The sequence below is a fragment of the Ammospiza nelsoni genome, chromosome 4 (assembly GCF_027579445.1).
Source record: "Ammospiza nelsoni isolate bAmmNel1 chromosome 4, bAmmNel1.pri, whole genome shotgun sequence".
Taxonomy (NCBI): Eukaryota; Metazoa; Chordata; class Aves; order Passeriformes; family Passerellidae; genus Ammospiza; species Ammospiza nelsoni.
Genome location: NC_080636.1, coordinates 39,762,014 through 39,789,476, shown reverse-complemented (window position 1 = coordinate 39,789,476; position 27,463 = coordinate 39,762,014). Strand labels below are relative to the sequence as shown.

General features: G+C 49.4%; 1 protein-coding gene and 1 pseudogene across 1 annotated transcript; both read left to right on the top strand.

Moving 5' to 3' along the window:
* Positions 1 to 17,014: 17,014 nt before the first annotated feature.
* Positions 17,015 to 20,199, top strand: LOC132072704 (thrombopoietin receptor-like). Its single transcript, XM_059471194.1, is given in 11 exon segments — positions 17,015 to 17,098; positions 17,344 to 17,412; positions 17,415 to 17,505; positions 17,670 to 17,799; positions 18,056 to 18,163; positions 18,773 to 18,837; positions 18,941 to 19,083; positions 19,226 to 19,385; positions 19,551 to 19,638; positions 19,757 to 19,844; positions 19,930 to 20,199. Coding segments are annotated over 11 exon segments (1,296 nt in total).
* A 105-nt stretch (positions 20,200 to 20,304) lies between these two features.
* Positions 20,305 to 26,716, top strand: LOC132072703 (cell division cycle protein 20 homolog; annotated as a pseudogene).
* Positions 26,717 to 27,463: the final 747 nt, after the last annotated feature.

Below are 27,463 nucleotides of genomic sequence, written 5' to 3'. Positions count from 1 at the left end.
AAACACCAGATCTGGGTGGTGTCATTGGCAGAGACAGAAATCTGCCAGATTCTGCTGGCACTGAGATATTTCCAAATCTGGGTTCTGGTGCAGGAAATACAAGATGTGGGTGGTGCCAGATCCAGTAGCAGGAAGCTGCCACAGGTTTTCGATTTCTGTGCCAGCAAATTGCAGCACTTCGGCTGTGCCAGAATAGGGAAATATCAAGATCTGGGAATTGGCAGTGCCAGCAAACACCACATTTCAGGAAGGATTGGATCTGGACCCGTTCCCTCCCTGCATCCCTCTCTCAACAAGGTGCCAGAGGGGCTGGACAGCGGCCAGGCAGAAAGGGACCTGCAGGGAGTGATGGAGAGAAGGCTGGACCTGAGCCAGCAGTGTGCCCAGGTGGGCAAGAAGGCCAACGGCTCCTGGCCTGGCTCAGGAATGGTGTGGCCAGCAGGAACAGGGCAGAGATTCTTCCCCTGTGCTCAGCACTGCTTAAGAAGCACCTCGAGTGCTGTGTCCAGTTCTGGGCCCCCTAATTTAGGAAGGTCATGGAAGGGCTGGAGCGTGTCCAGAGAAGGGCAACAAGGCTGGTGAGGGGTCTGGAACAACACAAGTCCAGTGAGGAGTGGCTGAGGGACCTGCAGTTTATCCTGGAGGAGTCTCAGGGGAGACAAGGCGGTGTCAGGGCACAGGGTGGACTTGATGATCTCCATGACCTGTTCCACCCTTGCTGATTCTGGGATTCTCTGAAGCCACCCTTGGAGCAGTTGCAGGAGGAGCCCTGGGCCTCCTCTTGAGAAGCTCCAGCAGCCCAGGTCCTTCAGCTTCTCCTGCCAGCCCCAAAGCCCATCCTGTCAGTCCTGCAGAGCCTCTGCAGCTCCTCCTCACTGCCCAGAACAGGGAGCCCCAGAGCCAGACACAGCAGCCCAGATGTGCCCCCCTGGCCTGGGGTGCCTCTGGCAAGGGAGCAGCACCAGGCACTGCAGGAGCCTGCAGACAATTGATCTGAAGGCCAAACCTCCTTAGCTCCTTCTGAAAGAGCAGGAACAGTTCCTCATTCCAGTGTGGTGGAATACTGGGCACCACAGCTCCAGGTGAGGACTGGACACAAGTTTGCTCCCACTGAGTGCTGTGATGGGTTCTGCAGGAGCTCTGGGCTCCTGGGCTTGCCAGGCACAATAAGGAGAGAAGGAGCCAAGTCCACTGATGTGGGAAATGGATATGTAGAAAGCTTTTAGGGCCTAATAGAAGGCCCACACAGTATGAATCTGTATATAAATCTTGAGACAAGAAATGGTAACTTAAAAATTTCCATGGAATAGGACAGATATTGTTGAGAGAGGAATGCAGCTGGAAAAAAGTTTCAAAAGATGGCCTTGCAAATAAGATTTTGGAAAAACAGAGCTATGAAAGATGCATTGAAGTGGGACCCACAAAGAGTATTTTTAAATCATTGGCTTTAAGGCATCTACAACATGGCATGGCAAAAGGCTGAAAGACCAAGAATCGCTTATAATGTATTATAATTAGGAAATAGCTGGCTTCTGATTGTGATGGCGTGAATTATAACATCTGTATTGTCTCACCCTTCTCATAAGACTGAAGACTGAATAAAAGTTTTTAAAACACCTCTCAGTGTCCCCATCTCTAAGTCAAGAAAAGAGTATTATCCAACACACTGACACACCTTTGCCTCAAGCATAACCCAGCCTGGACCAAACACACTGAAAGGTTTCCCCTGTGGCCCATGTCTCGAAACATCAGGTCTGCTGTTTGACAACTCAGGTTGGGTTTGTGTCAAGGAGTTCCCTCAGAAATACTGGGTTTGTCTTCCTCTGTGCCTTCCCCTCAACAGCCTTGGGGATGCTCCTGTGTGAAGCCATCTGTCTCACACAGTTTGAGACAACTTCAAACAGGATATTGTGCAATAAGTTGTCTCCTCTAAAGTGTTCCAACAACCCCTTTCCAGCAACAGGAAATTATTACTAATAAATGAAAGTGGAAAACCCCAAGAGTTTATTATCAAACAGAATCCCCCCATGACACGCGTTCCAAGAAGGCGCCAGGGTCTCTCTCGGAAGAACAGGAGCTGTCACGGAGCAGTTCCAGCAGCTGATGGAAGCTCGGGGACTCATCCGGCGTCGGCTTTCTCCCACGGCAGAGCTCCATGGAGCGGGCAGGGCAGTGAAGCAGCTGGGCTGGAGCCCCTCGCTGCCTTGTCTCCCCGGCGTGGCTCAGCTCACAGACTCTCGGGCTGGGAGCGGGGCCGCTCCACTCCTGCCGGCACCGTGTCCCTGGGCTTGGACAAACAGTTTCCTGCCAGGAGAGCCCTGCACACTGCTCCACAGATCTTTCATAAAGGCCCAAACCAACTCCAAACACTCTGTCTGCAGCAGCTTTTCACAAAGGGTTGCAGCAATCCAGGACAGCTGCAAGTGAGTGTCGGAAGGCTCTTGTCTTGTTCCTGACAGCAGAATTCCTGATGATCTGATGCAGTTTTATTCAGATGTAACATGAGAGCTGATGTTTTTTTTGTTAAAATATTTCATGATAAGTAACAAGCCTTGGGAGCATGAGGTGCAGGACTGACATGCAAAAGCATGAGCATATCCTCCAAAGTGGCCCGTTTAATTGCCCATTTTATTACTCTTGTATTTACTCCACACTAATAAGGAAAACCCAGCTTTGCTTGGAGGCAAAACAGGCATGGGATACACGACAGCCCCTCACAGGCTCAGCAGGGCTGGCAGTGACAAAGCAGGCTGTCTGCTTCACTGTGAACCACTACAGAGCTGCATCCCAATCTGGTTTAAGTAGCATGGTATTACTAAGAGCTCCTTTTCTGCATGAGACAGAAAAGGGAGATCCCAAATGATCCTCATGCAAGCATGCAGTAAAGAACTGCTCCTGCTATCCCAACAAAGCGTTTGCTTTGGCAATTACACTCTTCCCATTCATCTTTTGATGCAGACACTTCAGGTTTTCCCCCACACCCCTGCAAGGCTGGCAGTCGCTGTTTCCCAGTTCCTGTTCTTCCCTAGAGATGGTGCAGTGGCTGCTTTGAAACAAAAAGCCCTGGTATCTGGACAGCTTGAAGGAGCATGAAATGCTGATTAAGTGATCATATTGGTAACACCCAGGTCTGCCCTGCCCAGTGCTCTGAAGCAGCAGCAGGACCATGCATCATTCCTGTTGGTGGATGTTCCTGTTTTTGATGTGCAAGAGCAATGACTTTGAGGAGGGACAAAAATGCCCCTCTTCAAACAGTGGGTGTGCAAGGAGATGTGAAGTTTCACAGCCTTTTCTAGGATATTTCAGAAAGATCTAAGAGAATATTGTGGCATGGAGTAGGTCTCTAATTTTGTCTCTAGAGGAATCCCCAAAGGGCACATTCACTCTCCTGCTGATGGCAACCCCAGAAGCTCATGGACCAGTTTTCCCTGCAATGTGCGACCCTGCCTGGGCTTTACTAGGCCGGGACTAGACCCAGAGCTAAGCAAACACATGCAGCCAGGTGACATTGTGTGACATCAGAAGCTGGCAACCATGAGGACTTTGCTGTCAAAAGGTTACAGTTTGCACTGGGCCCAGAAATGTTTTTCCCTAAGGCAAAGCAAATTGAAATGTGAAGTTTCAAAGCTTCAAATGACTATGAAAGGAAACTGCAGAATAATTTCTGGAAGGGCAGCATTGTCAATAATCATGCCGCCCACCAAGAGCTGGAGCTGAATCCAGAATTGCTTCTTCCAGCTGTGCAGGAATTCATTCCACTGGCAAGCACTGGTCCATGGGAACAAATGATCCCCTAGCTCTGGGCCGAATGGCACCCAGGCTGCAGTGCAGATTTGAGGAACCCTTGTCACTTGTTATTGGCCTCCAAGTGCACTCATCCTTCTGCAAACAAGGTGCAAACAACACAGCTGGAGTGCTGTCCCGGGTAAATATACATACGGGTGACTTTGCCAAAGCAGTGCATCATTTCCCAGTGAAATACATGACCTCTTCTTACCTATGGAATTGTGATTGAAGGCAGCTGGGAGCCAGATCTGTGGGAGACTGCAAAGGAGCAAAGCTTTGGGATTTGGGCACACTTCTCTTGGTTTCTTTGCTCAGGCCTTTGGTGAGCACAGAACACACCTAGGTAGAAAACCTTTGACTAGAAAGGATCTTTTGGATCCATTGTCCCTCAAAAAGGTCAACAGGTAACCCTGTTGTAATGCCAAGTAAAAAAGAGCAGCACAAATGACACAAAGAAAAGATGGCCAAAGAGGAAGAGGAGAGGCCCAATGAGGAAAGGATGTGGTGGGACACTGGAACATCGAGTGAGCTGCACTCCCATAATCTCTAGGCTAGCAGGTGCTGGTCTCACATTCTCCTTTTGGTTTTTTCAATTTTGTTTATTTATTTTTTTATCATAAAAATAAAATATATACAATTAAAAATATGTCATCAAAACTAAAAGAGAGAATCAAAACACATTAATTCAAAACTACATCTAAAGATCAGAACATATGTACAGCTGTAACTATGAAGCCTAATGCATCAATCCTGTTCTTCAAACACTCTCCATACAGGCAGCAGCTTCTCCTGAGCTTGGAGGAAAGAGAGCTCTTCTGGATGGGAGGCGAGGACTTTGTGGGTGAGGGAACATCAGAAGTGTCCAGAGAAAACTTCTCCTTAAGACTGTAACCAGTCAGATCTGCAAAATGGAGACACAAAGTTTAACAGAGGCCACCATGCAAACCTAAAGCAGCTGAAGCTCCATATTTCCTGGGACACATTTCCTGCAAACTTCTAAACAGCTGCACAGGGAAACATGCTCCTGCTGGCAGACACGTGAGGCAGACCAGGGCAAAACCCTGAGCCACTTGCCCAGAGCTGGCACAGGCACAGCCTGGCCTCTGGGCTGCCCTGGGGCAGCAGGGAGCCCAGAGCCCTGTGCTCCCCAGGAATGGCTCAGCTGCACATGCACCCTCCTGCTCCTCTGCCTGCCCCACAGCTCAGCAGCCCTACAGCTCCAGGGGCACTGGCAGCAGCACAGCTCATTGCAGGGGCACATGCAGGGCACAGCTGTTCCCTGGCAATGTGCACAGCCTCTCTGGGCTGCCACAAGGCCCTTCCTCCCAGCAGAGTTTGCCCAGCTCCCCCCTCACATCTGTGTGAGGTTGAGCCTTGATTGCCTTCACCTTGTCCTCCATCTGGAGCTGCTTCAGGCCCCCCATGCCATGACTAGGAAATGTGATGGAGAGAGCAGGGGCAGATGAACACCCTTCCTTAGGATTTTGTCATTTTTGGCACACCTAAAAAGGAAAATCCAGAGGTGTCCAACTCAGCGCTTCCTCAGCCTTCTGGAGAACATCTCGCCTTCAGCAGCCCAACATTTTGGAGAGGTTTTCCCGCACATGTGGAGGCTTGCTGGCAGCACATTCCTTCAGCTGGGTGCCCATCACCTTGCAGAGGGCAGAGGCCAGCTTGGTGGCCACAGTGCGGACGTTGGCGCTCCGCACAGGCAGCGCCTTGTTCTCCAGGCAGGACCAGAGCACGGGCAGGGCGTCGCGCTGGACGACTTCAGGGCTCCTGGCATGAACCCCCTGCACAAGCACTGCCGGGACAGAGACACAGCTCCTTATCCACCAGCCTCACTGCAAACAAGGATCTGCCTCTGCTTCTGCTTCTTGCCAGCCTCTCTGGCCAAGATCAGCAAAACAGCACCCAGAGCCCCTTGATCCAGAAATGGGCAAAGCAGCTGAGCATCCTGGAAACAGAACCACCAACCCCTCAGCACTAATTGCTACAACCAGAGCCTTGTCCCTGCGGCAGACTTCATACCTTTACTAAATTATTTCACAATCTCTGCATGAACAATGAATGAAATGTCCAATTGCCTTTGATTTCCATTAAGAAGTTGTCTAAACCCACACTGAAGATTTGGAAATGCACCATAGAGAGGAAATGGAGAGATTTCTAATAAAAGGGATGATTCCGTTTTTGTAACTTTGATGCCAAGTACCAAATGTCTAATCTGGCTCTTCCCTGTGCTCAGCGGCACACAGCAAAGGGCAGGATTAGAACACACCTCAAAACTCCAGCCCACCAGAGATGGCTGCTGCCTGACAGCTGGATGAGAAACATCCGTGGCCAGCTGGTGTCTTTGGCAGAATGCTTTTGAGGCTTCCAACAAAGAGCTGTTTCAAACCTCAGGGTGTCTTAGATAATTACCCAGACCCCATTGCCCTGGCATTTGGGCATCTCCACATTTTAATGCCATTTCCCCTCTCAATCTTAATGGCATTTTTTCTTATAATGTCCACTCAAATAGGGGCATAGAGAAAGAAAAATGCTACACAGGGGACTGAAAGGTAACCAAAACACGAGTGCTTTCTCACATTGTCTCTGAAATCTCTCTGCCCATTTTCCTAACTGAACTGTATCAAACATAGACAAAAGCTTACTACCAACAGGCTCCTTGCAACAGGCAGATTTGGCTAAGATGTGAAAACCTGAAATGCTCTGGAGACCATTCTTGTTTTCTGATCAGACAAAATGTTATCTAGCAGCCATTTAATATTCTGTGGTGGAAGAGACTTCATTTTCTCTATGCTGTTAATCCACCAGCAGACATCAACACTCAAAGAGCTCCTGCAAGTACCCCAAACCAATTCTGCTAAGCAGGAAAGGGTTATTTTAAAATGGGAATTCATTTCAGTTTAAATGCAATTAAAGACATTGGTGACTACTGAATGTGAGGAACAGCTGTCTGTTCCTACTAAATCTCAGAGAGAACATCTGCTTTTTCTAAAGTAGTCCTAATTTATGGCTAATTCCTTTATTTGAAAAATAAATATTTGCATTCAAAGATGTTGGCATAATTAGCGGTGCTTTTAGCCCCAGTTAAAGCAAGGCTATCAATCGTCTTCTCTGCTATATATTGAGATTATCCTTTTTCCATTCCTTGTCTATTGCTGACATAGCAAGCTCCTCTGAGGAATCAATTATCAGCTGCATTTGTAGCATTTTGGACAGCGCTGACACAGGCAGACACTGTTTGCACACCCTGAAAGGCTCAGTCCAAGGCCACTCTGAAGCACAGGCAGGGAGCCTCAGCACTCTGCTTCTGTCCCTGTGCCCCAGAGGCTGCCTTGCACTAAACCCGTGCCTCTGATACCTCTGTTGAGTTCTGACCTAAGCTGTGACTCCCAGGCCCTGCACGGTTCAGCCTCAAAACTTTCCAAGAGAAAAACAAGAATTCTGTGAGGACAAAACAAACTGATGCCCTGAAACAGCATTTGCCACCATTTCCCCTCAAAGATCACAGATGTCCCTGAGCTTCCCAGAGAGGAGCCAGCTGGGGCATTTTTAGCCCTCCCTTTGCTGGAGGTGGTTCTGAGATGCCCCAGTGAGAGCTCAGCCCCAGGCTGAGCGCTGCCCCCATCTCAGGTGCTGCCCAGCTCTGCAGCAGCCAGGGAAAACCTGCCAAACCCACCTGCCTTGGCTATGGGGCAGCAGGGACAAGCTCAGCACCTCCTGCTTTGGAGGAGCTGCTCTGCTGTCTGCTCACAGGCATTCCCTGTAAATGCTCCCTGGGAAGAGGTCTGGGCTCAGAAGGGGAGGCCAAACCTGTGATACGCTCGGTGACATCCAGCAGGGCTTGGCCACTCAGGTGATTCCATTGGTAGCTGAACTCTTTCAGCAGTGACACTTTATCTAAAAGGGAAACACACATTTCTGCTCACTTTTCTCAGGTCATAGGAGAAAGGGCAGGGCCAACCCCATTTTATAAAATAAAGTACATTTCTGCTGTGTTTTGAATCCTTTTCTTCTTTCCTTCCAGCCTACTTTGCAGGGTTTTAAATTCCAAAAGAAAAGCTCTCCTCTCACAGTTGTAAATCCAAACTTGTCTGCTGTAGCAGGAGCTATGTTAAAACATTTCACATCAGGGACCTCGAGAGTTCAGTCACATGGAAGCAGTGAAAAGGTTTTGCATCCCAGAGCAAAAAGGAAGAGCCCCATACTTAGGTCACAGAAAGGCACTGAGTCAGGCAGTTCCTGAGTTCACAGAGCAGCTGGGGAGGAGAAAGTAGAAGCTCTCCTTGAAGACCTGCCTCTTCAACACTCCTTTTTTCAGGCATATTTCCCCAGTGCAGCATTCTCAGAGCTGACATAAATCTGTGTGGCAAAGGAATTTAGAGCAGCCCTTGCCTATGTAGTTAATTGCTGTGGCCATCTTGCCCCATGCAAAACCACATGTGGAACAAGGCATCATTGACAGCTGGGTTTATACCTGTTTGTTCTAAAGAAATGGACTTGGTGAATCATCAGTTCCCCTCTGAAAACAGAAGATGAAGAAAAGTGGAAAATAGGCAGCTAATGCCTCTAATGTAGAGCCTTGCAGGTGGCTGTTCTGCAGAAGCTCTGATGGGTCGGTGTCCCTTCATGCCAACAGCAAAGCTGTTCATTTGGGAAGTCAGACAGTGCCCAAGCAAACTCCAAACCCCCTTTGCCCCTGAACTGTAGCAGAGCTGTAGCCCAGGACTTGCTCTTCAGACAAGCAGCACAGAGCCAAGGGCTCCTGGGACTGTTGGGAAATGCTGATCCCATTCCAGCCTGTTGGGGATGGTGCATAAGGACTGCACCTGCACAGTCTCTGGTGGGTGTCAGCTGCAGTGTTCCACAGACAAGAGCAGCTGTCAAGGCACTCAGCGCTCTCCTGTGCAGGAGAGACAGAGACAAAGCTGAGGAGAGTCCCTGCCAGGGCTCAGCCTTACCCAAATGAGCAATGGATTCTTCCAGTGCTTTCACAGCTGCCCCCCATGAACCCTGGGATCCTTTGAGTTCAGGTTCTTTGTTATTCCTTCCACCAAACCAATGATCATCGGGTTCAAGGCATCTTTCAGGGCCCCTGTGATTTCAGCCAGCATGTCCAGCGCCCTCTGCTTCACTTTCTTGTGGCTGTCAGATATTCTCAGGACAAAATAATCAAAAATCTGTGAAGAGAACAAGCAATGTGAAAGCTGGATTCAAATGTCCTTGTTTGAAGAGTGGGTGTAGCAGTCAGCAATGTCAAAGATGAAAGTGATCCTTTCTGTCAGGTCAGCACTCGCTCGCACAATTTCACTGTTTTCCTGTGGGCCACTCACTGGAATGGTGGCACAACCTCATGCTGGTTGAAAGATTTTCTTCTGTTTTTAGGAGGTTTGGCTGGGGACTGAATGGTTCCTATGGTATTTCTCTCCATCTATAAATCATTAAATCAATTCCATTTATTAATGCTAAAGAGTACCTTTGCTTTGAATGGAAGCAGATGCTTACAATGCCTGTTTTTCTATACAGTTGTCTCAAGTACTGAGGGCAATTATGATTTTGCCATGGCTGGAGGAGATCTAAGTTTCCTTTTGTTTGTCTCAGAGGCAGTGTCTGGAGAAGTGCGGGGCTCTGATCAACTCTTCCAGGATCCAGACCATTTTTCTAAGTAATAGGTAGACTTCTGAAATGTAATGTGCTGTACAGCTCTCATTAGAGCAGGTTCAGTCCCTTGACAGCCACATTATCAGGCACCTTTTCCTGGAAAAAGGGAAAAAGCAGCTACTGGGAGGAGAAGGCAGAGATGGGTCCTTAGCTGTTTTCCTCCTTTTCCAAAGAGAAAAAAAGACCCCCCAAGAAGGGTGAGCACTGTCTTTACCAAGAGGAAAAGGACCAAGGATGGAAATGAGTAGCCAGAGCTGTGCCTGTGTAAGACAAGATGGAGTATATAGAAGTAATCTTTAAAAAAAACAACTGGGTCTAAACCAACCCAGCCTGATACTTCTCTTCCCTATGCAAACCCATTTTTAGTCTAGAGAACAATTGCCATGCTTTCAGGGGCTGGATTCCCTTCACTTCGCCCAGCTGGGAGTAGGAGAGAGCAGCAGTTACACCAGCAGAAAATTCTGCCATCATCTGATGAACAGCATCAATAGGCACCTGCCAGACAAATACAGCTGGACTGAAATAACTTGTCCTGAAGCCTGGACCTGAATTACATTTGTCTGGGTGAGAGGGACCAGCGTGTCCCAAACAGCCAGGACGGATTGCCAAGACACACTGAATTAACTTTGCTGCTACAGGCTTAGGAAAGGAGCTAAAGGAAAGGAGCAGCGAAGATACCCTACATACTTGGGCAATGTTAGTGGAGATGAGCTGGGGGCTGTTTTTGCACAGGTCTAGGAGGAGTTCCACTCCTTCCATCCGTGCCTGAAACCCCTTGGCTTCCAGGAGATGGTAAAGCTTCTGGAGCAGCTCCGTTCCTTCCACAGCTGGAGGTGATGTGACCTGGGCTTTTGCACGGGGTAGGAGGTGTCCATCAGAGGGAGATTTCACCCTGGAAAATAAAACCAAATGAGGACGTGGTGATGATAATTATCATAGCATGGCATCCCCATAGTGGAAATAATTAGCATTGACTCCATGATTCCAGAAGGCTGATCAATCAGTTTATTATACTGTACTATACTATACTGAAACTCATTGCCCTCATAGACAGTCTGATACAGACAGACCAGATTGGTCAACTGAATCCAAAACACCATCACCAGGAGCCAATTAAGAAATCACCCTTTGGTAAACAAATCTCCAGAACACATTTCACATGTTCACAACAACAGGTGCAGCAAGTGAAGATAAGAATTGTTTCTCATTCTTTTCTCTGATCTTCTCACAACCTTCCCCAGGACAATGCCTGGCAAAGTTGTGCCTGCTGCTCTCTATGGAGAGAGCTACAGCCACAGACAATACCTTCAGGTAATTTTGAGCAAAACATCTTGAGCAGCTTTCCTAATTATGTCATTTCAAGCTGGAAAGTCATGATGGTCTGAAGAGCAATATGGACCTCATGACAATCATTACAGGAGACAGTCTGCCAGTGACATTGTCACCACTGCTCACTCAGGAAAACCAAGGATGAGATGCATCTGATCTATCTTCAGATGGCTGCCACGGCACACAGGTCACTTTGCTTTGTGGAGAAAGAGAGACACTACTTCCAAGTTTAAATGCCTCCTCATGTGGGACATGTGTCTTAGAATAAGGAAACTCATCACTCTCAAGAAATGTCTGTAAAACCAGGCATGACAATCTGGAAAAGTAGCTCAGATGCATCTGAAGAGATGAACAGGGCCATATTTGAAAGATTCAGAAAATCAGTAACAAAGATAAAAACAGAAGCCAGACATCCCAGAACTATGCTCACATTTCATTTTCTTCCCTGGAGACCAGATGCACAGCTTCACAACCCCACTGGGAACAATTCTCCTGATCAACCTGTCTCTTCCATGAGCACAGGAAGATGCCAGCTGTGCTACTGAGGCATGTGGTCACTTTCCTGCCACTGCTGAGCAGGACCGAGCTAAATAAATCCCCTCTGCTATCAGAGGAGAACAGGTACAAGCAGCTCTGCAACAGCCATGAAGGGACAGCAAGGAGCAAATTCCTGTCTTAAATGCTGATTGCAGCACAGGGGGAAATAAACCAAACATGCTGTCCATCAAGCAAATTACATGAAGGACAGGAATATCAAGACAAAAAGTCCACATTGAGACACCTGTTGACTGAAGTTGTTCAGGAATTGCCTTGCTACTTACTACTCAAACTTGACACTGTTTGAGGGTAAGAAAACCCTGATTCAGCCAGGCCAAACCACATGGATGAGAACTGCATCTTTGTGGAATGGCATCTTGCTTCCAGACTGAGATTTCTCATCAAAACATCCATCTGAAAAAGACTCCACTCAGGTGAAAAAAAGCCCTGTTTGAATTTACTTGTCCCAAGTCAGGCAGCAGAAACTTGGCCCTCTCCCAGCCTCCACAACACTGCCCTTGCCACTGCACTGGATCATCTGAGCTGCCACCAATGGGTGTCTGTTTGTCTCTCCATTTTTGTGGAAAGCCCTCCAGAGAAGTTGTGTTCAGCACAATGCACAAGTAGACATTTTTTATCTTAGAGCATTTGTAGGGAAAGGAAACAATCTGTGGCATTGGTCATCTCTGCCAGAAAGTTTTACCTGAGGAAGAGGCATGTAAAGCTTGTCATGTGCTTTGTCACATTTGACAAAAGTGCTCAGTACCGTTTGCTAGCAGACAATGTGGCCTGGGGCTCCTTTGAGCCATCGTTCCTCTCCTTCACTGGCTTCTTGACAGATGGGCCTTCAGTCTTCTGGTTTTCCATCCCCTACAAAGACACAGAGAAACCCCATCAATCTTTAGAATATAAACCAGGAAATTCCCTGTTGAAAACACAAGGTAGAACCAGGATCACTGTTACCAAGGCTTAGGGAAACATTTCCTAACTTACAGATGAAATAGACCAGAGATTCAGTGATGCCAACTCTTTGTTTTCCAAGGCAGGTTATGGGTGCTACCAGACTGAGCAGCAATCTAAAATCCCAAATTCCTTAGTCTTGAGCACAAATGGGAATAATGCAAACTGGCAGGCAATGAATGTTCGTGAAGGAAGCAGCAGAACAAACTGGACTCTTTGGGGGTTGGCTCATTGTGTTGGAAGTTGATTTGGTTCAACACTCACTCTCCCTGTGCCTGCACAAAGGCAGGCTCCCTTCTGTAATGTTGATAGAAAAAATAAAATCCCTCCCCCCCAAACAAACACAGGATTTTCCCCTGGATGCTGCTGAATTCACCAAGCTTCTTCCAGCTCCACAGGGCTGGACAGCAGGGCACTATTCCCAAAAGACAGACAGTCATTGTAGTAACTAGGATTGACCTGAACATCTTTTGTAAATTTGGGAATTTTCTTGGCACTACTACTTCCAGTGTCCTTTGCAAAGACTCTATTATCTTCAGAAGCACAATTCTCACTTAACTGCTTTACAGGGGGCAGAGTAGGGAGAGCATGGTGGCGGCTTACGCTTAAATGTAAACCCATTTTCTCCTCTTTCCCTTTCCTCTTTGTGACCAATATTTAAAATATTCAAAACCCCCCTTAACCTAATAATATCAGTTCCTTTGTGGTCTGCAGATGAACAGGCTGAGGATTAACAGCTCATTCACAGGAGCAAAATGATTCAGCAGAAGAGGAATGAGCTAAAGATAGATTGGGTATGTTTGATCTCATATTAGCAGTGGCAATACTTGCACAAAGGAGACATTTCTCCTGCCAAGCACTTATTTTCTTCTTAATTCTTGTCAGAATATCTTCCAGGTCACGGGGGGAAAGAGATTGTTCCAAAAGCATTGTAAATTGTTGATGATTGAGCAACATCTTCACCATCTCCTGTCCATAATGCCTAAGGAAGGAAGGAAGGAAGGGAACAATAGAAAATGAACAACGGAAGAGTGTTAACAGAAGAGGCTGATACCTTAAACTCATCAGGTGCAATCCTTGCATAAGAAGGCATTACCTACTCAGCAAAGAGGGAGATTTACCTCACTTGACACTGCACTGTTCAGCTGTCAGCTGAACACAAGAGGCAAGAGGAGAATGTGGGGCAACAGAAAAATACCATTTCACTCTGAAACTGGGGGTGTGCTTCTGTGGCATCAAAGCATCCCAGGGAACAAGCAAAACACATCTGCTTTGTTGTCAGAGCCTGTTAGCAGTGTCTTGCTGCCATTGCACAATAATTTGCCTTTCTTTACCTGGCAGGGAAGCCAGGACAAAACACCTCATGCCCCTCTTGATTATTCTATACTATGTGTATGCACAGGGGCAGCTAGTTGCTCTGGTGTTCTTGGCAGCTTTTCATGGGAATTTAATCTTCAAAGGAAGGGGATTTTGGTGGTTTGGGTTGATTTTGCCACTAGGAAACCACAGTTTTCTTCAAGAAGAAATGTGGACCTCACTAAGCCACAGATAACAGCATTCTAGAAATCTGCAGAACAGGTTTAGAAAAACTGAATATGTTGGCTAAAGACCCCTGAAATATTTCTAGAAAGTCTGAAGTTAATGAGAAATGGGTGTTTGGGATCCTTCAGTGATGAACATTAGCCAACACTTTAGCTTCATGTTGTGCACCTAAGGCCAAACAAAAGTGTTGGACTGCGTGATCTGAGCTCTTTTGATCTCAGTAAAGAATCCTTCAAGCCACAGGAAAAAGTTGGCAATGTTCCTTTTTGCTGGCCAACCTCAGGTTTCCCAGCACAGACATTTGCCCAGGCAGCCCAGAGCAGTGGTCACAGTGCCAAGGCTGACAGAGCTCAAGAAGAGTTTGGACAATGCTCTCAAGCACATGGAGTGACTCTTGGGGTCACTGCACATGGCCAGGAGATGGACTCGATGGCCCTGATGGGTCCCTCCCAACTCAGCATATTCCATGATTCTATGACCCTTATTCACACCGTGAGGTAACTTCATATTCCCTTTGGTTTCCACTCTTGTGTGGTTTCACCTTTACAGCCAGACACAAAGCGGTTTTCCTGTTTTGGGAGGTGAAATGAAGATCATTACTTGTGTCCTTGTGACAGTCCTGAGCAAGCTTCCCTGCCACGTGTGGCAGCCTCTCAGCCCTGGGGGTGCCTGCGAGCTGGGTGACTCCAATTCTCTCCATCAGGGACAGGAGGAGTTGGGCCGCACACTCGCGCACCGGGGCAGGGCGGCTGCTGGGGAGGAGAGAGCAAACCCTGGGCCCAGGGACAAGGAGCAGCAGCAGCGCCAGCCTTGGCCAGAGCTGCTCCCTGCCCTTGCTGGGGGAAGGAGCCTGGGCTCTCCCTGCACCTTCAGACACCTGCACAAGGCTCTGTCCTCAGCTAAACATAAAGGTAGCATTGCACACTAGGCCTGCCTGCACGGAAGAGGGAGGAATTCAGTCTGCCTGCACTGTCTGATACTCAGTTTCTTTCACAGTATTTACTCGGAGAAAGATTAAAGAAATAGATGACATATGAATAATTTAGAAATTAAGGACAATTGATGCTGACCCATCAGAGAGCACCCAGTACACAGAGCTACAGCAGGACTGAGGCTCTTTCCACCCATTTATCCCCCAATCTGCAGAACTTTGGAAAACAATAAATGCAGGGAAAACACGTGGTGGGCTGTGAAGTTGCAGAATATCCAGCAATGCAGCCTATTTCTTCTGTGGGGCTTGGCAATGGATCCATCTGAATGTTTTACCCTATTGCAAAGCTGAGGAAAGGGTGGCAGGCAGTTTAGCCAGGCTGTCCTGCTCTAGAGAGTGTCTCTTGGGAACTATCAGGCCCAGCACCAACATTTAAGGCAGCATTTGCTTCAACTGTCCCGTGGCTGTCAGCCTGTGAAGGTGCCTGTAAAGTGATTCATCTTCTCAAGGCTAACATGAAACATCAGTTTGCATAGAAAGTAGAGCTCTAAGGCCAGGACAGTCATACAAGGCTCCTTTGGCAGGAGCTGCACCTGCTGTGCAGGCTGTGCCACACCCAGCAGATTGTCCCCCATGTGCTCCATGGGGGCAAGGACCCTCCTCATTTCTCAAGTTAATGGCATCATGAGGAGACATGGTTTTCCCTGGGCCTTTGTGGTTAGAGCTGTGAAATACCAAACACTGCTCACAGCTGCAATTGCAATTGTCCCTCTGCCCACGAAAGCACAAGGCTCTATCCTTGGCCTTTGCAGGCACTTTCACTTCCCCACTGATCACCACATCTAGGAAAATCTGACAGACTGGGAGAACTCCAGGAAGCAGCAGGAAGCTGAGTCAGAGGAGCTTTAGTTTGGATATCAGGAAAAAGGGTTTTTCACCCAGAGGGTGGCTGGGCACTGGAACAGGCTCCCCAGGGCAGTGGTCACAGCACCAAGCCTGACAGGGTTGAAGGAGCATTTGGACAACAATCTCAGGCACTTGGTGTGACCCTTGGACTGTTCTGGGCAAGGCCAGGAGCTGGACTCGATGGTCCTGATGGGCCCATCCAACTCCCCATATTCTACACTTCTGTGATTCTGAGAACTAATAGGCTGCAGGAGGGCAGAAATAGGTGACAAGAGGGAAGAAGTGAGGTTGGTTGGAGAATCAAGTCACTGAGTTCACAAAAGATGCAGGATACAGGACCCTTCCCTCCCACCATTCCATTCTCTGTCTCATCCCTTCTCCCTCCCACACACACAAAGGTGAAGAACATCACTAAAAGAAGAAGAACCTACTTGACTCCCATGTCCATGAGAGCAGTCATTGCTCGTGCAGGAGTCACATTCTCCACCATCATCCCCAGGGTCTGACTGGCTGCTTTCTGAACAAATTCTGGGGAGCTGGACACCATCTGGAGAAGGACCCAAGCAACCTCATCCACCTCAGAGTCCATGTCCTTCTTCAAGGTCACAAAGAGCTCTCCCAGAGTGACAATGGCAGAGCAGGACACCTTGGAATGGAGGTTGGTCACCTGGGGAAGTCATGAGGGGAAACATAAGAATCACCTTGGAAAGAAAACCAGTTGCCTTCAGCAGAAGTCCCAGGAAATGACAACTCATCCCACTGGGTCCAGAGGAACATGCAAGTACAGGAAGAGCAGGAGAGCACAAGCACAGAAAGGCACTTACTCTGGCACCAATTTCTGGCCTCAAACCTGCTCACTGCAGGCCTAAAATAAAAATTTCATTCAGTGTTCTACTTAACACTTCTAAAGTGTCTGCGGCTTTGATTTTAGGCCCTTTTACTAGAAAATTAAAGCAAGGGCTGCTTTCAAATCATAAATGCACAAGTTATAAAGATAAAAGAGTCAGGTGCTCCTGTTCCAAAAAGCAACACCAAGAAACACCAGCACTCAGCCAGGAAACAGAAAACACAGGCTCAGGTCTACAGAATAATTTGCAGTGTTGAATTACAACTTGGGCAGAGACTGGGACTCTGGCAAATAACGTCATTAGTGTCTCAGTTTCTGCATTTGCACATTGCAGTATGAAGGCACCACACTCAAAGATGAGTGTCAGATACCCGACCTGCCAGTAAATACAGCTGCATGTACCCACAGATCCTACAGATAGCTGACAGACCCACAGATCCTACAGATAGCTGACAGACATTAGAAATCTCAGGTCTAAAACCAGAAATGAAGGCAGACCCTGAGCACACATGGAGATGAACAAGCACATACCTACTCTACACACCGTGTATGAAGTATGGGGGACAATTCAGAACAATGTTCTCACCTTGCTGGTAACAGCCAAGCAAACCTCACCAAGTCTACAAAGCAGGACCTCTGAATGGGACCCAGCCAGGTGTTGGATGGTGAAGAGTCCCTTCTCCTTCAGCTCCCTGAAAGGCAGAAGATTAATTTTTCTCTCCACCAAGGCAGCACCCTCTGAAATGAGCAGCACTGGGACAGGTACATAGAGGTGGCAGGGATGGGCAGGGAGGTTTGGAGCCTGCAGTTGCTCCTCAGTTTGGCCCCTCTCCTGCAGAGGCTGGTCCAGGCCCACACTTGGGTGGTGCTCCAGGACCTGGAGCCAGGGGTGAGGTACCACATCTGTACCAGCTGCGCAGCAAGCCCGGCGGTACCTTCATGGACGGCGTCTGGGGGCCCTGGTCACAGGCTCTGGCTGCAGAGACCCCCCACTCCTCCAGTGAGCAGCCATCCCCTCTGCAGGGTGCTGGCAGCAACAGCAGGGAGGCACCCACGCCTGGGGCTGCAGGGGGTGGGGGTCCTCTTGTAGGCAAGATGTGACTCCCAAGTTTTGGGGGGCCAAGGGGAAGCAGCCCCCTCCCTGTCCTGGCTATCCCTGCCCAGGAGACATCGGACTGTGCTGCAGAACCCCTCACCTGCGGCACGTGCACTGCGAGCGGAGCTGGGATCCTGCAGAGCCCCACAGCTCCCACCAGCTCCTCTACCGGCCACCTCCGAGCGGGGCTGGCACAAGGTAAGGGGCATGGCAGGCAGGTGGCACCCATGCAGGCACATCCCAGAGACCACTGGTCCTGCTGTGTCCCAATATCCCACACTGGGCCCTTGGCCATGCCCTGCTCTGTCCTGCCCTTCCACCACCCATCTCATACCCCCTCACCACATTGCACCTCCAACTACAAGCAGCAGTAGCTTTCCTGGGGAAGAGCAGGAGGAATGCTGGCTGTGGGTATGCTTTGGTGAGACTGACTGGCTCCCCACTCCTCCCACAGGGAAGATGCATGGCAACAGCGCGAGGAGGTGACCAGGGGGGCACAGGGCACCTATGCCTGCACCTTCCAGCCCAAGGCTGGCAGTGCCATCTCTGTCCTGGTGAATGTCACCTGATGCCAAATTTTGCCCCAAACAGGCAGAGTGACTGCCTAATCAGACTCAGCTTAAGTCAATTAAGCAGGAGGTATTTTTATTAGCGACGCGTCGGAGAAATCACAAAATGGATTTCTGAGTTCACATAGCAAAAGCAAGCCTTATATACAATTTTGGGTATAGGATTACATCAGATCAGATACATAATCATGCATATTCATATGGGGTGTGGTGTAGGCGGGGCGTGGGCGGAGCGTAGGTGGAGACATCTCTTTTGGGGAATTTTCGGGTGGTCGTTCCTGTTGCCTTCATCATAGACGGGGTCTTTCCGATGACTCTTCCTCTTTAAACTTTTGAACCTCTTCCCTAATTTGGTCAATTCCCGGTGTACTTGGCTTGGTCTCTATGGCTTGGCAAAGTTCTTAGGGTCAGTTTGACATTGTTGGCTCTGAACATGCTTAGCCCATCAGTTCCCCCTATCCCTATCTCCTTCCTGTCATTGTGTTTCATGCTTTAGCTGATTAATTGCTCTATGTGTTTCCTAATACTATGCCTTCTTCAAATGCCTCACATTCTATGTTTTAACTCATTATTTCTTGGAGGCTATCTGCTTTGGGGCTTCACACCAGGACCCACATGCTGCCCACACTCAGCTACTTCAAGGAGCCCTTTTGGCTGCACCAGGCTGGTGAGTCCCAGTGCCACCACAGCCCCTGCCTGGCTCACAGGGGACACAGTGTCCCATGTCCCGTTTCACAGGAGCCACAAATGCCTATCCCCAACACCAGCAGTGCTCACAGATGCCCCACAGCTTGTGCTGGCAACAGCGTCGCAGGGCCGGCTGAGCCTGCAGTGGCTGCCGCTCCTGGAGCTGCCTGCAGAGCAGCTGGACTACCAGGTCCGCTGTGCCATGGGGAACAGCCATGACTGGAAGGCAAGGCCTGCCCACGATACCCCGAGCAGCGCTGACCCCCTCCGCTGCTGACACACGGCAGGCGCGGGGTCGGGCCAAGCGGGACCCGCCCCTTGGTACCAGCCCACAGCAGCCCTGCCTCCAGCTCGGCTCTGCCCCGCAGGTCCTGCAGGTTCCGCGAGCAGCGAGGAAAGAGGTCCTGGACCTGCGGCCAGGCTCCCGCTACCCCGCGCAGGTGCGGGCCCAGCCCAGCGGGCCGTGGTACCGGGGCAGCTGGAGCGCCGGGCCCAAACCCGTTGTGGTTGATGCCGTGGCCGATGCGGGTAAGGGGCAGGGCTGGAGGCTGCGGCCGCAGGAGCCACACGCCTGACGGCAAGAGGCGGACAGTGCTGGAAATGGGGAGGGGGGCACGGGGCAGGGGGCTGCGAGGGGCTCAGAGACGGTGGCTCTGGGAAGGGCTACAGTTCGGTGTTCCTCCTCCGATGCAGGCTGGCTCATCCCCAGTGTTACGGTGGTGCCGCTGCTCTTCTCAGCAGCGCTCCTGGGGCTGCGCTGCACCTTCCCCTCCCTCTACAGGTAAGGGCTGTGCCAGGGGCAGGCGGGGGGGTCCAGCACCAAGCCTGGGCACCTTGCACGGGGCATTAGGGCACCTCAAGTCTGAGGGTAAATTCGATGCCCCTTCCTGCGTACCCAGCAACATGAAGCAGAAACTCTGGCCGCCCGTTCCTGACCTGCACCATTCTCTGGGCAGCTTCCTCCAGGAAAGCAGCAAGCACGGCCAGGTGAGTGGGTGGGCAGGGCGGCTCAGCTGTTCCCGGGGGCAGCTGAAAGGGCAGCCCCTACCCCGTCCACTCCGTGTCCCCCCAGGTCAGCGCCTTCGACAAGCAGCCGCCGGAGGAGACCGTCCTGCCCTGCCTGCTGGAGGTGCTGCCCGGCCCGCGGCGTGAGGCGGGCTCGCCGCCGGAGCACCCTGGGGGCCGCCTGTCCAGCACCGACATCGCCAACCAGTCCTACCCGCTCATGAGCGGTTGGGAGCCTCGTCCAGGCTGCACATCTGTAGCCACGGGGCTCTGGGCTCCCTGCCACGCTGCCCTACTGGCTGCTGCTCAGGCAGGAGGAGGTGGGCTGTGCTCCTGACAGCCACCCACCTCCTTGACAGCATGAGGGGCAGAGCTCTGAGCACTGGGGCTGGCGAGCTGCTGTATGCCCACCTGGGCCTTGCTGGCACAGCTGTATGCTAGGATGAGGGTGGGTGGGACTGTCAGCTGACAGCTTTACATCATGTGAGCATTTTTGTATCTTCCCCTTATCTCTGGACTCTGGAATTGTTGCACTAGACCCAAGGAGTTGCTCCACACTTTCCCTAACCAATTTGGTGGCAGGGAGAAAAATATAAGTTAGTTGTGACTGTGTGGCATGAGACCTCAGAGTCCTACTTGTCTGGTGGGTGTGATGTGGAAGAGTGTTGGATTTGCTCCCGTGAAAGCTCTAATACAGGCTGTTAAATAGCTGTAAGACAATATTTTCATATGTGAATGCAGGTAAATCTGGATCCAAAATTCAAAGCACCCCCACAAAGGCTGGGGGGGGGATCACTACATTCCCAACCGCACCACTATGCAGATGGAGATGGCAAATTTCCTCCTAACCAAAGAGAATGACCCTGCTGAGGATTCCCCTACCAAGAAGGTGAGCATGTTGCTAAGTTACAATTACTTAAACAACCGCTACTCCTTCCTGCCCCTTTACAGAGCAGTAAACAATAGGTTCTATCAAGGGGGCACACGGGACTGACAAGTCCCAGCCATCACTACTTGCAGCTCTGGGCTTCAGGAGCCTAGGATGAGACTGAAGCTGTAGAGACTGCCATGCACTCTAAGCCTATGCTGCTCCTGGTAGCAAAATTTAGCTTTTGACTAATGAGGCTTTAAAATGTAGCAGGCAACAAAAACACAAAGCTGTGAGCGTATGCAAAGTGAAACTGCTGGTGGTAGCTGTTCTAGGACAATATATCCACAGGGAACACTTCTGGAATGTTTTACACTGTGTTCTGAAATCTCTTTATGAAGCATTTGGTCTCTTTGTGGCTGTGGCTTTTCCCACTGGCAATGACACTGAATTTGCCATTGTGTGAAAATGTGAGCAGGACAATGTATGAAAGTCTGAGGGAAAACTGCTTTGACCTGCCTCTGTGTGACTGACCCTTGCACCACAGTCAAACATCTTCAGATTCTAAGAGAAGGGGACTTAGGTGTCTGTTTAAATTGCAGTGTGGGAATTGTTTTAAATGCATTGCACTGAGGGTGATTTGTCTCTGCAGGAGCAACAGAAAGCCTGGGCAGTGCATCTGAATGGTTTTGATGTAGAAGAGGCAAAGATCCTCCACCTCAGAGGAAAACTAGAGAATGCTCCAGAAGGTATGATCCAGAGTCTGTGTGAGCTGAATCAGCAGGAGAGATCAGGTCAGGGGAACAGCAACACAGAGGCTCTGTGTGTGGTCACAGGAGAAATCAACTGGTTTCTGAGAGCTGTACAGGCTGGAGTCTCCTTTCTTAAGGTTCCTGAGGTCGAGGGAGGGCATAACAGTTACAGTGAATTTATTTAGGAGAGGTGCTATGACTGCCAGTTGGTCACCTGTTACAGGGCTTGCAAGGGTCTTCAGGGTGAAGAGAGAGACAAGAAAGTTGACCTCATGTTCAGAAGGCTTGATTTATTATTTTATGCTATATATTACATTATTACTATACTAAAAGAAATAGAAGGAAAGTTCTCAGAAGCTAGCTAAGCTAAGAATAGAAAAGGAATGAATAACAAAGGGCTGTGTCTCAGCAGAGACAGAGACCCAGCTCTGCTGTGAGTGGTCAGTAAATCCAAACATTCACCCAGACCAATCACGGACGCACCTGTTGCATTTCACAGCAGCAGATAACCATTGTTTACATTTTGTTGCTGAGGCCACAGCTTCTCAGAAGGGGGAAAAATCCTAAAGAAAGGATTTTTATGAAAAGATGTTGGTGACATTTCACCTGTACTGCAGGTTCCAAACCTTCATGAAGTCTGTAAGAGCACCAAACTCTCTGCACTTTCTAGCTTAAACTGCAACTAAATATAATGGGATTCAAAAACCCAAGTGTTTGTTAAATTTGTTTCCATGAATGAGGAAATTGTAGCTCACCCCTGTTCAGCAGTTCATACTGCCAGTGATTTTAGTGCACTGCAGGCTTGTGAGTGTTTCTCTTAGGACTTTATTTTCACTCCAAGGGATTCCTAGGTGGGTGAGCAGCACTCAGCTGGGAGGAAACTAACTCAGGTTAACAAACCTGTTCCCCTGCACACAGGCTATCAGAATAACCTGAAAGTGCTCTACAGTCAGAAAATGGCACCTCGATTCAGCAGGAAGAAGAGCAGATATTTCCCTCAAAGCCAGAACAGGTCTTGGATGCACCAGAGATGTTCAACGACTACTGTAAGTAGGCTGCAGGGTTGAGTGCTGGGCATCCAGAACATTCTGCACTGGATTGCTGTTCCTAGGACAGTGTAACTGGGCTGTCTGTATTATTTGGTGTACCCAGGCTAGCACAGACCCCTTCTGGAGTGTCCCTGTGTGGCCTTACCGAGACAGTGGTCTAGGGCACTGTGTAGGTGCCTTGGAGCAGGGTACCTGGCCCCAGCAGCTGGGCATAGTGACACTCAGAAGGCTGCCCCTCACCTGTACATGTGTGTGTGCACATGTGCACCCACACCTGCTGCAGCAGCACAGGTGAAGGGCATGCTCTCTAACCAAGCATGGTGTGACCTGCATTGCTCTTTCAAATTGTAGATCTGAATCTCATATACTGGAGCTCCCAGAACTTCCTGGCAGTGGCTCTGGACAACACCGTTTATCTGTGGAATCATGCTACTAGGGAGATTATTCCCCTGCTGCAGACGGAGCATCCAGAAATTTACATTTCCTCTGCGTCATGGATTAAAGATGGAGACTACCTTGCTGTTAGCACAAATAGTGCTGAGGTTCAGGTGAATGCAGGAGTAAAACTAGAGGTGTTTTCTAGGGATTGACAGAACTGTGGGGCCTGGGGACAAAACCTTGGCTGGCAGAGGAAGGATGCCATGCACCTGACTTGTTTTCCCTGGTGTGGGGTGGAACTGCCCAGTGTGCAAGGCAGCGTTTCGTTTGGGGGTTTTCTGATAAGTAGTGTAACCTTCTGTGCTATAGTCATGAGATACACATTTTCTCTGTTCCCTTACTGAGTAAGCTGAGAGAGCCTGTGCAGTGAGGTTCCTAGGGCATAGAAACAGGATTGGGTTTCTTCCGAAGAACATTTTGCTTTGCCTCTCCATCTATGGGACGTTGAGCAGCAGAAATGTCTCCGATCCATGATCAGCCATTGTGGCCGCGTGGGAACCCTCAGCTGGAACAGCTGCATCCTCTCCAGGAAAAGCAGTGGGTGAGGGCAGTTTCCAGTTGTTGCAAACTCCTATCCCTCAATCTATGTGTGGCATGGGTTAGGGATGGCAGAGAGAAGTTTGTCCTGGCTTGGGATCCTTACTCAGGCTTATCTGTTGGGGCTGTGAGGAGAAGGCCTCTTTCCTGTATTGCAATTTGTGCTGAAGTTGTAAAGAGCTTGTGTGGGTGTTTCACTCACACCAACAGACCTGTGTTGCTGGTAACACTGGTTGAAACCCAGTGGCAGGTATAGCAGTCTTGCAACAACAAAAATGGATTTGGGTGAAAATGTGCAGCCTGACCCTGGCAAGCCTTCTCTTCTCTCTGCAGTGGTGCACGGACTGGGCACATCCATCACCACGATGTCCGAGTGGCTGAGCATCACGTGGCTACCCTTGCTGGCCACACAGAGGAGTTGCGTGGACTCAGATGGTCTCTGGATGGCTGCTACCTGGCCAGTGGTGGCAATGACTGTCTGGTGAATGTCTGGCCATGCACCCAAGGTGGGGGTGGAGACTTTGCTCCTGTACAGACCTTCACTCAGCACCAGGGTGCTGTCAAGGTGAGCACAGAGCTGGCACGGGTGGATATGTGAGTGCAAGGCAGGCATGCAGCACTGGCTGGGTGCAGGTTGCCTCTTGTATGTTTTAAAATGAACTCTCCTCTCTCAGGCTGTGGCGTGGTAGATGAATGTTCTAGCCACTGGAGGTGGTACTAGTGACAGACATATCCGCATCTGGAACGTGTGTTCTGGCGCCTGCCTCAGTGCTGTTGATACCTGTTCCCAGGTGAGAGATGAACATCAGCTTGGAGACAAACACCTTCTGGCAGCACACCTACACAGAGCTGCTGGCTCCTCAGGCCCAGAGGCACAGGGAAGGAGGGGGACCATGCTCGCCTCCAAGTTGTGAGCATGAGCACAAGCACCTTGTCTCACCTGTGTTACTGCCTCTTTGCAGGTGACTTTTATCCTATGGTCCACAAACTACAAGGAGCTCATTTCAGCCCATGGCTTTGCACAGAATCAGCTGGTTATATGGAAGTATCCAAGAATGACCAGGGTTGCAGAGCTGAGGTAGGTGGACAGGGCCTGGGTGGGGGGGCTGTTAGAGGTTGAAGACAGCTGCACTCCTTGGTTGGAGCCTGCAGCATCACTGATACAGGACAGTATCCAGGGCCATGCTGCTAGGAGTAAAGCATGCCCACGGGGCTGTGGAAGAGATACCATTGATCCAAGTGTATGCTTGGGGTCTGAAATCATGCTGCCACAGCCACTGGGGGGACAGCTATGCAAGCTGGCAGGGCTCATGGGAGCATACAGGAGTAAATGTGCATGTGATGATCAGCTCAGCCCTGATTGCACATTCCTTCTCCTCCTCAGCTCATACGGATAGAATCTTGAACCTGACCATGCGTCCTGATGGTACATCAGTGGCCTCAGCAGCTGCTGATGAAACAGTGCAGGTCTGGAGCTGTTTTGAGATGGATCCCATAAAGAAGAAAGAGAAAGAGAAGGCAAACAGTGCCAAAAGCGGTTATTCTTCACCAGAGCATCTGTTGAGAGCACAGGATTGTTGTGGGGAGGGGGATATTTGGTTTTACACACTGTACAGTATTTTAAATGTTAATGAACTGCTTAACTTGACTTTTTCTAAATGGAGTCTGATGGAAGAAAAAGCCATGGCTCCTAAACCCAAGTCCTTCTCCCTGAGGCTGGGGATCTGGGCAAGGAGTGGAGACCTAGGTCTTAATGGCCAGTTTAGAGGCCCCTGAGCTTAGAACAGCCTAGCAGAAGGATGCTGTGCAAGGGCTGTACTTCTGTTTCTGTCCCAGCTAAGATAGATATGTCACCTGCCCCATCTAGATGCTGACTACAAGCACAGCAGCTCCACCACAGGCTCAACTGAAAGGCACAGCATGGCTGTGGCCTCAGTTTGTGTTGTCCTGGCCTGTCTCACAAGCCCAGGGACACCTTCCTATGGCTCTGCAGGCAGATCTCAGTTTGTCTTGTTAGCTACAGGCAGCCATCACTGCCTGCCTGTCGGGAGTTTAGTTCAAGCATGGCTTAAAGAAAAAGGCCATGAAGCCATGCAATTGAGAGAAAAGTAACAGGTAGCTGTGAAGCAGTTCCCAGCCTGACTTCTATAAACAATTAGTCTCTCTCAGGCATCATTGTATAAACAATAAGGTTCTCAGGCAGTCTTCCCATAACAAGTGTAACATCCTCTCTGGGAAAAGATGGCACCCTGGGAACAGATGTGGAAGTTTTGGGAACCGTTCATATCACAGTGGGAACACTGGTTTTGTTTTGTGTAAACAATCAACGGTATTGTAAAACAAAAGGAGTGGTTAGAGTTTTCTCTGTTAGCCTATCGTAAACCTGGATTTTGGAATATGCATGAAGTTAATTAACACTGTTATTTAAAGTGACTGATCGATCAATAAATTGGAGTTCGATGCATTATAGGATGGTTGTTCTCTCCCTCACTTCAACAAATTGGTGACACCCAGACGTGATAGCGGACACGAGGATCGTGACCACCACGGGGTTTGCAAACACCAAAGGATAAGTGAGGACTGGTTCAGGCTCCGAAGCAGCGGGAGCGGCAATAAGCGCGAAATTAAAGCGGAGGAAAAAAGAAAACCGCCGATACGTGCCGTGCCCTGGCGCCATATAGATGGGACCAGCTGATACGTGCGGCAGAAGTCTGGGAAAACACTGCTAGGTGAAAGTGCGCACTTAAAAAGAGGTATGGAAAGACAAGCCGCATATGAACTTTTTATTACGTTTTTGCAAAAAAGGCAAATTAAGGGAATAGACTTACGGAAGAAATTGCAAGGTCTTTTGGCTTATGGTCTGGAACGGGGAATCTTTGTGAATCCCCACACAGTTTACGAGTTAACGGAATTGCGTGAATTCGCTGATTTATTGTCAGAGGCTGCTTTAGAGAGTGGTAAAACTGCCAAGAAGCTAAGCAGGCCATGGCGAGTGATATATGGTGCACTATTTTACTATCTCTCTGAGTGCAAGACAGCGGCCGCAGCTCGTGGCGCTTCCGAGTCTGTGCTACTCCGAACTCGGCACGGGCGCTCCGCCGCGGCGAGCGACCGCCTAAAATGCTGCGCTTCAGCGGCGGGAGCGGAGGCAGCGGCGGGGAGAGCGGAGCTGCCGCCACAGGAGCCGAGCCAAGCCGCGCCGCCCCGTGACCGAGCGAAGCCGCCGCAGGAGGAGCCGCCACGGGTGCAGCGGTGCCTGCAGCGGAGTCAGCCTGCCGGCGAGTAAACAAAGAGCCCAGCGCAGGGGGGGGTTCGCCCGCTCCGACACACGTGCCGCGGGACTGGAGCGCTTTTTGCAGCGGGAGCGTTTCTCCCTCCCCCTACAGCCGGCAAAAGCTTCAGTTTAAGACCTAACAGCCTAATGGATGTAACTTTTGTCAACAAAAGGAAAAGATCCCTGTTGAAAGTGAGAAACCAGTGATCGTAAATAAGCGAAGTTAAAGGCACTTTTGTTCTTCCTGGCAGAGACTGAAACAGGAATCAGCGTACTGTATGCATGGGTCAAATTTCGGCCGGTTTGGCTCGGCATTGGTTATGCTGTCTTGAAATCACCTGTATTGGCAGAGACTTTAACATCAGAAGCCCAGATGGCTCAGTCAGTGGAACATCAGACTCTAGAATTATATTTTGAAAAGTTTAAAAATGTTAAGATATGTTAGACTGATTGTATGAGTGAGATGTTGTGAGTGTGCTTTTTGATATAGAAATGCTATAGCAAACACGTGAACAAAGTTATTTTAGCTTAATATTTTAGAATCAGGCCTGTAAGCAAGTTATAGTAAATGCTATATTTTATGTCTATAGTAAGTTTTATCTGTTATTAAGTAGTTTAAGTTAAATTAAATGCTAAATACTATTAAGGTTAAGTTTATTAAGTTTACTTTCTGTTAAGTTCGA